The 12,059-nt window shown below is 41.7% G+C and overlaps 1 protein-coding gene across 1 annotated transcript; it reads left to right on the forward strand.

Annotated features, from left to right (window-relative positions):
* Positions 1-1,776: 1,776 nt before the first annotated feature.
* LOC124550713 (orcokinin peptides type A-like) lies at positions 1,777-2,292 on the forward strand. The gene has a single exon (XM_047125434.1). It carries the CDS (start codon positions 1,777-1,779, stop codon positions 2,290-2,292), a length of 516 nt encoding a protein of 171 aa, XP_046981390.1.
* Positions 2,293-12,059: the final 9,767 nt, after the last annotated feature.

Genomic DNA, 12,059 nt, shown 5'->3' on the forward strand with positions numbered 1-12,059 from the left:
AAAGGTACGTTGCTTACGTCAAGGAGCATGCCTGGAACCATTTTTCGATTTAAAACTCTCTACTTTGTTAAGGAAAAAGGACATCAGGATGGAAAATTATAACATCCAAAATTGATTGCAGACCTCACATTTTAAATGGACTTACTAAGACACTGCAAGGTGAGAAACAACTTTTTTTCTGATTCGATTGGGATGTATTTAAAAAGACGCATTTAAAAAGAAAATCGCTTTGTAGAAGAGACACATTCTAACTAACACGGTCCAGTTTCCTAAGCTCACTGCGTTTTCTTTAGAAAACGCGTGGTTTGAAGAATTCATTGTGGCACTGACAGAATTACAAGAACAGTTTCCTAAACTTTTTGAGGACACTGCCAGTCTTACATCTGTTTTCGAGCTGTTTTCAAGGCCGTTTCCCGTTTTAGCAGGAACCGCCCCTGTGCATGTGCAGATGTAACTGATTGACCTACAAGCTACTTCCCACGTTAACAGAAATCCTTTGATGTTAAAACTGTCCCTGACATCTTCACTGCTTGATGACTTTCAAGTAATGTTGGGAAGTTAAAAAATTTTAGTGGCTGGAGAGAAATCAAGAAACACTCCCCCTAAATTTTGAGAAAACACACTGGATTCAGTTCTGCACAACAAATTGAGGCATACAAACTAATGATGTAGCACATGAACAAGAGTCAGTAAATAAGGCAGAATGATCCAAATTTTTGTGTGTACACATTGATGAAAACTTGCACTTGAAGAAGCATATAACTCAGCTTCTCAAGCAATTAAGTCCAGCTCCTTATGCTCTCGTATAATCGCTAGTCAACTGCCTAACGTGTTCTGCATATTTCCACCCAATAATATATTATGGAACTTTCTGGGGTAACTCATCATTCGTAAAGACGTAATCATCGTCATGTTGGTGCCTCTTCAAAGAGTTAAGCATTTCAAGTGGAGCATCACAGTACTTATATTAGCTAATGTAATTCGCCATAAATAATCCATCTCAAATTGAGAAGAACGGTGATGACCATACCCACAACACTAGAGAGAAAATGACCTTTATTACCCATTATTAAAACTGTCCATAGTTCTGAAAGGAGTTCAGCATGCAGCAACAAACGTTTTTGACCATTTGCCCAATACCATAAAATGTCTGCTACAGATAGGAACCTAAGTTTTAAATCTAACGTAAAACATAATATCATTTCTCTTGATCAACTCTTTCTATTCCATGACGAATTTCTATTTGAAAACTCGTAGTCTAAAAAAAAGGTTGTTTTTAAGTTTAATGGCGTGAGTAGGTGTAAAAATGAATGTGTTCGTTAATGTTAGCACAACACTAATCATGTATGCATATCCTGCAAACCGACTCGTAGCACATCATTGCGATAAAATCATCGTTCAAATGATCTAAAGATCACGTAAGTAACTAACTGTTAGATACACTTGAGGCACAACTCTTATACACTGCGTGGAAAAGGACCATCGTGCGCAGAGGTATAAAACTCTAACCGATTATGCGGATGAATCTGAACCTACATCTGTACTCCACAAGCTGCCTTACGGTGTGTGGTGGAAGGCACGTTGCGTAACTGTGTCACTTCCCCCTTTTCGTGTTCCAGTCGCGAATGGTTCGCGGGAAGAATGATGCTGGTAAGCCTCCGTACAGGCCCAAATATCTCTAATTTTATCTTCATAGTAATTTCTCGAAATATATTTCTGAGGAACTTTAACAGGAGGAACTTTGACAAGAGCAACTTTGACAGGAGCAACTTTGACATGAGGAACTTTGACATGAGCAACTTTGACATGAGGAACTTTGACATGAGCAACTTTGACATGAGGAACTTTGACATGAGCAACTTTTACATGAGCAACTTTGACAGGAGGAACTTTGACAGGAGGAACTTTGACAGGAGGAACTTTGACAGGAGGAACTTTGACATGAGCAACTTTGACATGAGCAACTTTGACATGAGCAACTTTGACATGAGCAACTTCGACATGAGGAACTTTGACATGAGCAACTTTGCCATGAAGAACTTTGACAGGAGGAACTTTGACAGGAGGAAATTTGACATGAGCAACTTTGACATGAGCAACTTTGATATGAGCAACTTCGACATGAGGAACTTTGACATGAGCAACTTTGACATGAGCAACTTTGACATGAGCAACATTGACAGGAGGAACTTTGACACAAGGAACTTTGACAGGAGGAACTTTGACTGTAGGAACTTTGACTGTAGGAACTTTGACTGTAGGAACTTTAATAGGAGGAACGAGCAATTTTAACAGGAGCAGCTTTAACAGGAGCAACTTTAACAGGTGCAACTTTAACAGGAGCAACTTTGACAGGAGGACCTTTGACAGGAAGAACTTTGACAGGAAGAACTTTAACAGTAGGAACTTTAACACTAGGAACTTTAACACTAGGAACTTTGGCTCTGAGCACTAGGGGACTTAACATCACAGGTCATCAGTCCCCTAGAACTTAGAACTACTTAAACCTAACTAACCTAAGGACATCACACACATCCATGCCCGAGGCAGGATTCGAACCTGCGACCGTAGCGGGTGCGCGGTTCCAGACTGAAGCGCCTAGAACCGCTCGGCCACCAGCGGCCGGCACTAGGAACTTTATCAGGAGGAAGTTTAACAGGAGGAACTTTCACCGTACAGCACACTATGATGCAGAACGCCTCACTTACGATGTTTGCCACTGGAATTGGTTGACAAGAGACGTGTCTCGGTTCGAACAGGAATTTGTATTTAAATATTCATACGCAGACATTTATAACTACTCGACAAGCAGTGGGCCCTTGTGGTCAAAAAAGGAGGACATCATGAGCTTACCAGAACTGGTGTGCACGGCCTTTTGATTTCTTTGGAGGTGGTGAAACCGCATGTTTCCACGGCTTGCTCTGACGCTTGCTTTCTGGTTCAAAATGGCGACATCATGTTTCGTCACCTGTGACAATACCGGACAGAAAGCCGTATTCCTCCTCATGGTAACGTTGCAGATAACTCAAAGACAGCGCCATTCTAGTATTGCGCTGTTCGGCGGTCAGTTGGAGGGGAACCCATTGCGCACAGCTTTTTCGAAAGTTCGAGTGTTGATGCATTATGGTGTGGGAGGTGCCCTCGCTAATACCCAGTAACCGATGGATCTCGTCCACGATGACTCTGCGGTTGTCCAAGACTAAAGCATTCACTTCTCCAACAATTTCCGGTGTGATGACACGATGAGCCTGTCCAGGACGAGCGTCGTCTTCCAGTGACTCGCGCACATCGAGGAATTGTTTGCGTCATTCCACAACACTTGAACGACTCAGACTGTACTCACGGTACACATTACTTCATCCGTCGATGCATTTCACGGTTTCCAGCTCCCTCCGTCGCAAAAAATCGAATCACTCCTCGTTGTTCCTGCTTACTCGCTTGCATGTTCGGTAGTGGACGATAACTTGAATGGCCACCTTCTCTTCGGCGTGAAACCACATTGGCGCTATGCAACATCAAACGGTGCGCACGCGTCAGTCTCCCTAGCAATTGATGGCGCCACCATACCCGCAGCTCCGTGGTGCCACCTCACGTGTAAGGCAAAGGTAGACGCACTGACCAGGTTTCTTTTGAGTGAACCTCATATACAAACATAAATCGATCTTATCTGAACCATTTAACATTTGCAGACGGAATTGTTTTGTTTGCTTCGGATCCAGAAGAACTTCAATAACTGATGGAGGAACTGAACACATTATATATGATAGTAAGCCTGAAGGCTGATTATACTAAGATAAAAGTAATGCAGTCAGGAAAGTAGTAAAGATTATGATGAAATTATAGAAATCTACTTTTAGTTATTTTTCGTTTGGAAAGGACCTTATTAGTCACACACCTACTCCACCAGTCTGTTCCATTTTCTTCTGTCGAGTGCACTGTTTCTCCATTTGGTATTGTCTTCAGAATGCTGTTCTAGGCAGTCTAAGCTCCGTCATTCTTGCCATATGGCCAGCCCAGTCCAGCCTTCTCTTCTTTGGCACCTTATTAGCCACACGCCTACTCCACCAGTCTGTTCCATTTTCTTCTGTCGAGTGCACTGTTCGTCCATTTGGTATTGTCTTCAGAATGCTGCTCTAGGCAGTCTAAGCTCCGTCATTCTTGCCATATGGCCAGCCCAGTCCAGCCTTCTCTTCTTTGGCACTTTAATGATGTTACCGTGTTTGTACAGTTCAATGCTTCACATCTGTATAAACTTACCGGTATAACAATCTGATGACACAAGCGAATTTTGAAGTTATTACTAAATGATCTTTTCTTAATAAAAAGATAAAACTGAAAAGTGTTTTGTTCATTGTTGTTAGACGGCCATATATTTCCATATTCGTTCTTATGTTGTTTCTAAGAAGTCTCCATAAGTACTTGAAACAGTCTGCTGTCTTTAAAGTGAAAACATCTACAGCCAAAGGTGCATCACTTCGGAGTTTCTTTCTTATGATCAGATATTCTGTCCTGTCTTGATGGAACAGTTGACGAATATGTATTCTTAGGACAAATGAAAGCAATAAGCGAATGTGCGACTGCAGAAGAAAAAGAAACAGGAGGGTAACAATGGCTTAGAGTTCATTTGGGAAATTGAATGTTGTACTTAGTTGGAAATTTGCAACGTGCCTTAAATAAAAAGTCTGTAACCATCGCATATTTCTTGTATTAACTTCCAGAAGTGAAACGTGAGCATTAAATGCTCAGGCAATTCAAAAATCGGATCTTCCTCAACGAGCGATAGAAAGATACATGTTGGGCATAACAATAAAGGATAGAAAAACGAACAAATGGCTAAGAGAAAAGGCAGGGGTTGAGGAAGCGACAGCGATTGTTACGAAACTGAAATGGAGATGGGATGGGCACAAAACGAGGCGAAATTGTGGGAAATGGGCAGAGGAGACTCCGTGTGGTATTCTTCACGGTAATAAAATGTCTAGAAGCACAAATTAGATTCGAAAATTTGAAGATCGTAACATAAGCAGAAATTTGACAAAGATCTACACAAGCAGTGGATGATAAATAGCTAATGATAATGTTGATGAGCGGCCGCCTATGAACCATGAACCTTGACGAGGTGAGGTGGCTCGTTTGCCTCAACGGTTCACATAGCCATCGCGAAGGTACCACCACATCAGAAGAGAAGACAGACTGACGTGTGGTTCCTGAAAAGAAGCAGCAGATTTTTCAGTAGTTATAGGGGCAACCGTCTGGGTGATTAGAGAACGTGCACTGTAACATTAGCCAACATGACCTTACCCTTGCTCTGTTGACAATGCAAACCGTTGAAAAAAAGGGGCATATACAGCCGTTTTATTTCTCAATGACACGCAGTTTTACTATATAGTTTAATGTTGATGACATCCTCTCAGATATGACAGTATCCTTCAAGATTAATTACATCACCATCATCGTCAGGATTTCCTTCCAGCAATCTGGGTAGGGACTTTGTAAACGATACACCCCCATTGCTTTCTGACCTGGTATAGCTTGTCTCCCTCCACAGCATCCCACGTTATTTCACTCCTCTTAGGACCTTCATTAACCTGGTCTGCGCATCTCTTTCTAGACAACCCAGTCGGTCGTTATTCTCCTTCCTCTATATCCAAATACTGACGTGCATTTCGAGTCGGGAGCGTTCGCTTCACATGACCTAACCAAGTCTCACAACACTCATTCTTTCCTCCATGATCAAGGTCACCTGCAGTTCCCTCCTTACATATTCTTTCCCTATTCTGTCTTTCCTGGTTTATTGCAGAGCTGGCCAAAGAATTTCATTCCACATGCCTATATTTGACACTCTTCTCTCTTATTTATGTCACAGATTTCCAGACTATACGTCACGAGTGACAGGAGATAGGCTTTATACTTGGTCTGTTTGACTTTTAGAGGGACCTCCTTGTCGTAGATTAGTTTCATACTTGGTAGATGCTGGATCCTTTTGCTACTGTGTTCAAAACTTCTAGTTAGCGACTACCATCACTTGACATGACACTACCCAGATAACTGACACTCTTCACACGTTCGACCCTCTCTCCTTCCAGTACGTTACAAGGTGCGGGTGTCTGGTCCCTTTAATCCCTCAAACCAACCAACCAAGGTGCGGGTGTCCTCATCTCATTGCCATTGTCTTGTTCTGACTCACAGTCAACTAGACTTCTTTAAATTTTGCATTCCAGTAATCCAGTCTCCTTTGAACCTCCATTTCCGTCTCTCCCCAAATGGCGGTGTCAGCAGCTAAATTAAAAGCTCTGAGATCTTCATTTTATACTTTCATGATTTCTTTCATGATTGTGTCCAATGAAGAGTAACGGAGAAACGGACTACCTAGATGAATACCTCTCTCTGTCTTAAGGAAGGACGTTCAGGAAAAATACACACTATTTAAAACATGCAACAAATCCACAATTTTCAAGACTACAGCAATGAAATTTTGTACCATGCTTTGCAACAACCTAACATCTTTACTGTTCAGTTTTTTTGATTATATATACTTACCTTTACAGAATTTAAAAATTTTACTATCGAAAGTGGAACGTGCGCTTTTTTTTCTCAGAAACTATTCAAAAGATTTCCACAAAATTTTCTCTGTTTGATCTCTCACGAAGTTTCTTGAATATATCGAATAGGAGAATTTTAATAATTTTTTAATTATAATTCTGTAAGTATAATATAAAATTCGTGCAAAATTCCAAGCACATTGCTCCATATCTCAGCTTATACTCAAAATTTCAGAATTTATTCTTGAGACGAAATTTATTGAGTTTATAGTAATAAGTGAAAAAAATTTAATAATTCTTCATACATTCGGAGGGAAAGATTCAAACTTTAAAAAAACATAATTCTCAGGAACTGTGATTTAAAGTTCAAGCTAAGGTATTTACATACACTCCTGGAAATTGAAATAAGAACACCGTGAATTCATTGTCCCAGGAAGGGGAAACTTTATTGACACATTCCTGGGGTCAGATACATCACATGATCACACTGACAGAACCACAGGCACATAGACACAGGCAACAGAGCATGCAAAATGTCGGCACTAGTACAGTGTATATCCACCTTTCGCAGCAATGCAGGCTGCTATTGTCCCATGGAGATGATCGTAGAGATGCTGGATGTAGTCCTGTGGAACGGCTTGCCATGCCATTTCCACCTGGCGCCTCAGTTGGACCAGCGTTCGTGCTGGACGTGCAGACCGCGTGAGACGACGCTTCATCCAGTCCCAAACATGCTCAATGGGGGACAGATCCGGAGATCTTGCTGGCCAGGGTAGTTGACTTACACCTTCTAGAGCACGTTGGGTGGCACGGGATACATGCGGACGTGCATTGTCCTGTTGGAACAGCAAGTTCCCTTGCTGGTCTAGGAATGGTAGAACGATGGGTTCGATGACGGTTTGGATGTACCGTGCACTATTCAGTGTCCCCTCGACGATCACCAGTGGTGTACGGCCAGTGTAGGAGATCGCTCCCCACACCATGATGCCGGGTGTTGGCCCTGTGTGCCTCGGTTGTATGCAGTCCTGATTGTGGCGCTCACCTGCACGGCGCCAAACACGCATACGACCATCATTGGCACCAAGGCAGAAGCGACTCTCATCGCTGAAGACGACACGTCTCCATTCGTCCCTCCATTCACGCCTGTCGCGACACCACTGGAGGCGGGCTGCACGATGTTGGGGCGTGAGCGGAAGACGGCCTAACGGTGTGCGGGACCGTAGCCCAGCTTCATGGAGACGGTTGCGAATGGTCCTCGCCGATACCCCAGGAGCAACAGTATCCCTAATTTGCTGGGAAGTGGCGGTGCGGTCCCCTACGGCACTGCGTAGGATCCTACGGTCTTGGCGTGCATCCGTGCGTCGCTGCGGTCCGGTCCCAGGTCGACGGGCACGTGCACCTTCCGCCGACCACTGGCGACAACATCGATGTACTGTGGAGACCTCACGCCCCATGTGTTGAGCAATTCGGCGGTACGTCCACCCGGCCTCCCGCATGCCCACTATACGCCCTCGCTCAAAGTCCGTCAACTGCACATACGGTTCACGTCCACGCTGTCGCGGCATGCTACCAGTGTTAAAGACTGCGATGGAGCTCCGTATGCCACGGCAAACTGGCTGACACTGACGGCGGCGGTGCACAAATGCTGCGCAGCTAGCGCCATTCGACGGCCAACACCGCGGTTCCTGGTGTGTCCGCTGTGCCGTGCGTGTGATCATTGCTTGTACAGCCCTCTCGCAGTGTCCGGAGCAAGTATGGTGGGTCTGACACACCGGTGTCAATGTGTTCTTTTTTCCATTTCCAGGAGTGTATGTTAGCTCTTCAGAAGGTCCCAGATTTTGACTCAGGGTCCTCATTCCCTTCAATGCTTCTCTTCTGTTTTCTTGTTTTCTGCCTTCTTCCCTTTACCGGATCTTCAACAAACTTTTCACTTGAAGAGAGGCGCTGCAGATCTATTTTTCTCAAGAAGCCTTAAGTGAAATTTCCTCTCTTAAAGTCCATTCTCTCTAACAGGTTCATCCTCCTTACGTTCTCATCATTAAATACTAGAACTGCACCATAAGTTGCAATTCTGACAGGTGTAGCAGGTGAAAATATAATTTTAGGGTATCGTTTCCACATGAGTGATTTTAGAGGCTCATTTGGATTGTGGGTTTTGCCATGCATACACTTTTTTAGATGTTCAGGAGCGACCAAAAACCTGTAAGTGGACTTCACAACATCCAGGGTACAATTTAGAAGCCTCTCCTTGTGAATGTAGGGGTTGTTACCCCTCTGAGCCTGTACATACTGAAGTGTTTGGTTCAAAAAGTGGCTGTACAGGTACTCCTGATGTGACTTCATCATTGAAACTTTGGAAACCTACTGTCCATGAGTTCTACTAACAAAGAAAAAAACTGGAAATTCACATTTTCGGTCAATTTCATGAACGTCCCCCCTTACACGATTTTGAGCTTCCACATCATACTTGTCCACTGCTTTCACAGCCTTTATACAGTATCTGAACTTCTCTAATTAATGAATCAGGAACATTATGTTTTCTCAGACATTCCCATATTTTACCCCTGGGTACATTGTCACATGCTTTTTTCAAATCCAGGAACACTACCATCAGGTCCTTTCCTTTTTTTTCAATATTCTCCTTTAACTGACAGAGGAAAAAATTAATTACAGTTAAAATAATAACCAATCAGTATGCCGATAGGGACAGTCGACGACTATACACACTAAGGACAACTGAAAACAAGTGGATAAACCTGAAAAAATAAACTGGAGGATAAAAATGGTTTGGTTTTCATTTCAGAAATTCACAATAGGCTTTAAACAGAACGTCTGTAAACACTGGGTATTGGCAGAGTGCATGTGCAGCAACAATAAGAGACCCAAATACAAACAAATGGGGAAGAGAAATGAAGGAGTTGGTTTAATGATGATGGCATCCTCTTGCGTAAAATATTTTGCAGGTGAAACGGTATACCATTCGAATGTCCGGACGGGAACTACACGGAAGGATGTTTTCATCAGAAAACTAACTCTGGCGGCCTACGTGTCCCTGTGTAGAGTGTTAGATTCTTTAATGGGATAGGCACGTTAGAGAACATGAAAAGAGAAATGGACACCTTCAAGTTTGACATAACAGGAATTAGTAAAGTGCAATGGCAGGATGTACAGAATTTTTTACCAGATGAGTGCAGCGTTATCTACGCAAAGTCAAATAGAGGTAACGCAAGAGTAGATCAAATAATGACCAAGAAAACAGGAAAGCGGGTGAGGAAAATTTGTCACGGTAAAATTTTTCAGCAAGTTGTGAGACTGTGCAATGGGCATTGGTCTCTGATCTACATTTATGTTATTTCTGTCTTCTATCCAGAATGTTATGTTAGGATGGCAAGTTGCACGGCCCTAGCTCTATTAGGCCAGGAACAATGACTAGCTGAACTTGAGGATTTTTTTTTTTTTTTTTTTGCGTGTTTCCAGTCCCAAAATGACTAACCTTTGTGAAAACGGCTGTAGTTCTTACAACCAAGCTACAGATGGACTTGAAACTATGCATAAGTTCATGCACTTGCCTTATGTTGATTCCGGAGACATTTCAACAAAACTGGATATGGTGCAGAAGGAGCTGAAACCAGGCATCGGCTTATGCAGTTTCCTTAGATACATTCTGTACAAATTTAACCAGAATGTAAAATTGTCGAGCTGGGGGCATGCTTTAAATTGGATCATTTGATACGGAGTGACGCAATCGTGATTTCTGTACATGAGACCCATCAGTTCCAGCCGATGTTAAATGAAATCAATGTGGGTACGCTTGTGGACAACATGATAAAAACACAGTGCTGTTTGATGATTACCTCTTCAGTGACATTTTTCGTAGACTAACTATTAATCGCATATCCAGTGCATTTCACATCAGAAGTATATGTTTTTATCTACTTCTACACTCAAATCACTGTAGAGTGTATGGGAGTGACACTTGCCAGTGAATCGTATGTTAAAATTTCTTTTCATTCCATGTATCGCTGGGGCTTGGGAAGAACAATTGCTTGAATATCTCTGTGCGAGCTATTGTTCGTCTAATGATGATTGACTTGTACGCCTGCTAGGAGAGTTTAACAGAAATGCTGAAAGTGGCGGACATTCAAAGAAAGAGTCATCAAATTTCGAGAAACCCTACTTCTAAAATTTCAAGGACGAGATTTCAGTGGTTTACCTGTGAATAAATATTCCCTGGTTCCACCTTTCGCTCTAGTAGGCTCAAGACGATAAAATTACGCTATTAAAAGCTTACACAGAGGCACGTCTACAACTGTTCTTCCCTTACTGCCCAGATAAATGGAACGAACACAAAAAAAACTGTCATATATGTCACCATTAAAAGAACACACTATTATGGATTTCATAGGGATTTACGGAGTATATAGAGGTAAAAAAGAGAAAACTGCATTGATAGAATATCACATGTTGAAATTACACAAGGTCTTATACTTTTGAAATCAAGAGATGTTAAATCGAAGGTTTTTTTTCCAGTAACTGTATAGTTGAGAAATAATTACCAAGGAAAACGCTTTCCAAGCACGCTGGTCCATGGTTAAACACGTCATTAAGACCAAATACGTTCGAAAATCATAACCTACAGTTTTTTTTACACAGTAGGCATAATTATAAACTTTTTAACGCGTCGCTAAAGAAAACTTTCGTCTTGGGCAAACTTTACAAGGAAATGCGCATTCAGAAAGTACTTGAGGTTTTTTCTCTTGGATTGATGAAAAAACAAAATTTTAAATTAGTAACGTTGTACGCGAAAATCTAACAATAACAGTATATTAGAATTCAAAAAAATATTTTATCATTAATGTTAAAAAATATATCGGCTCAACCACTTGTTTATAGTGTAAAACACTAAGATTGACGCGTTTCGGAAGTCAAGCTTCCATAATCAGAATAATAAAAAGTAAAAGAACCTGTTAAAACTCGCTAAAATGGAACATGCACCAGGCACAATAAAATTGATAATAAAAATAAAACATCGTGTCTACTTCCCTTGTTGCAGCCACGATGGTTTAATTTTATTATCAATTTTATTGCGCCTGGTGCATGTTCCATTTTAGTGAGTTTTAACAGGTTCTTTTACTTTTTATTATTCTGATGATGGAAGCTTAACTTCCGAAACGCGTCAATCTTAGTGTTTTACACTATAAACAAGTGGTTGAGCCGATATATTTTTTAACATTGAAATTGACAACCACGACCTCTGATCCAGTATGGATAAAATCAAAATTTTACCATTATCTTTACCATTATCCAATAAAGACATTTTTCTCGGTAGTTTCCTATGCCGTGTTATTATTACTATGATGATAAAAAGAATATACATTCAGTTTTACAAATAAGCTCATTTTTCATCAAAGGAGGCAGAGGACTTACCAACGCGGAAAACTGGTACAATTCAGTAATACGTAGGCGTTAGATGTTCTACGAAACCACTTTGGAAACGGAAGTGCACCATAAATGGGCATA

This window comes from Schistocerca americana, chromosome 9 (assembly GCF_021461395.2).
Source record: "Schistocerca americana isolate TAMUIC-IGC-003095 chromosome 9, iqSchAmer2.1, whole genome shotgun sequence".
Lineage (NCBI taxonomy): Eukaryota > Metazoa > Arthropoda > Insecta > Orthoptera > Acrididae > Schistocerca > Schistocerca americana.

What these genes read in the sequence shown, in the direction of transcription:
- LOC124550713 (XM_047125434.1), top strand. Translation starts at nt 1,777, where the DNA reads ATGAGGAACTTTGACATGAGCAACTTTGACATGAGGAACTTTGACATG.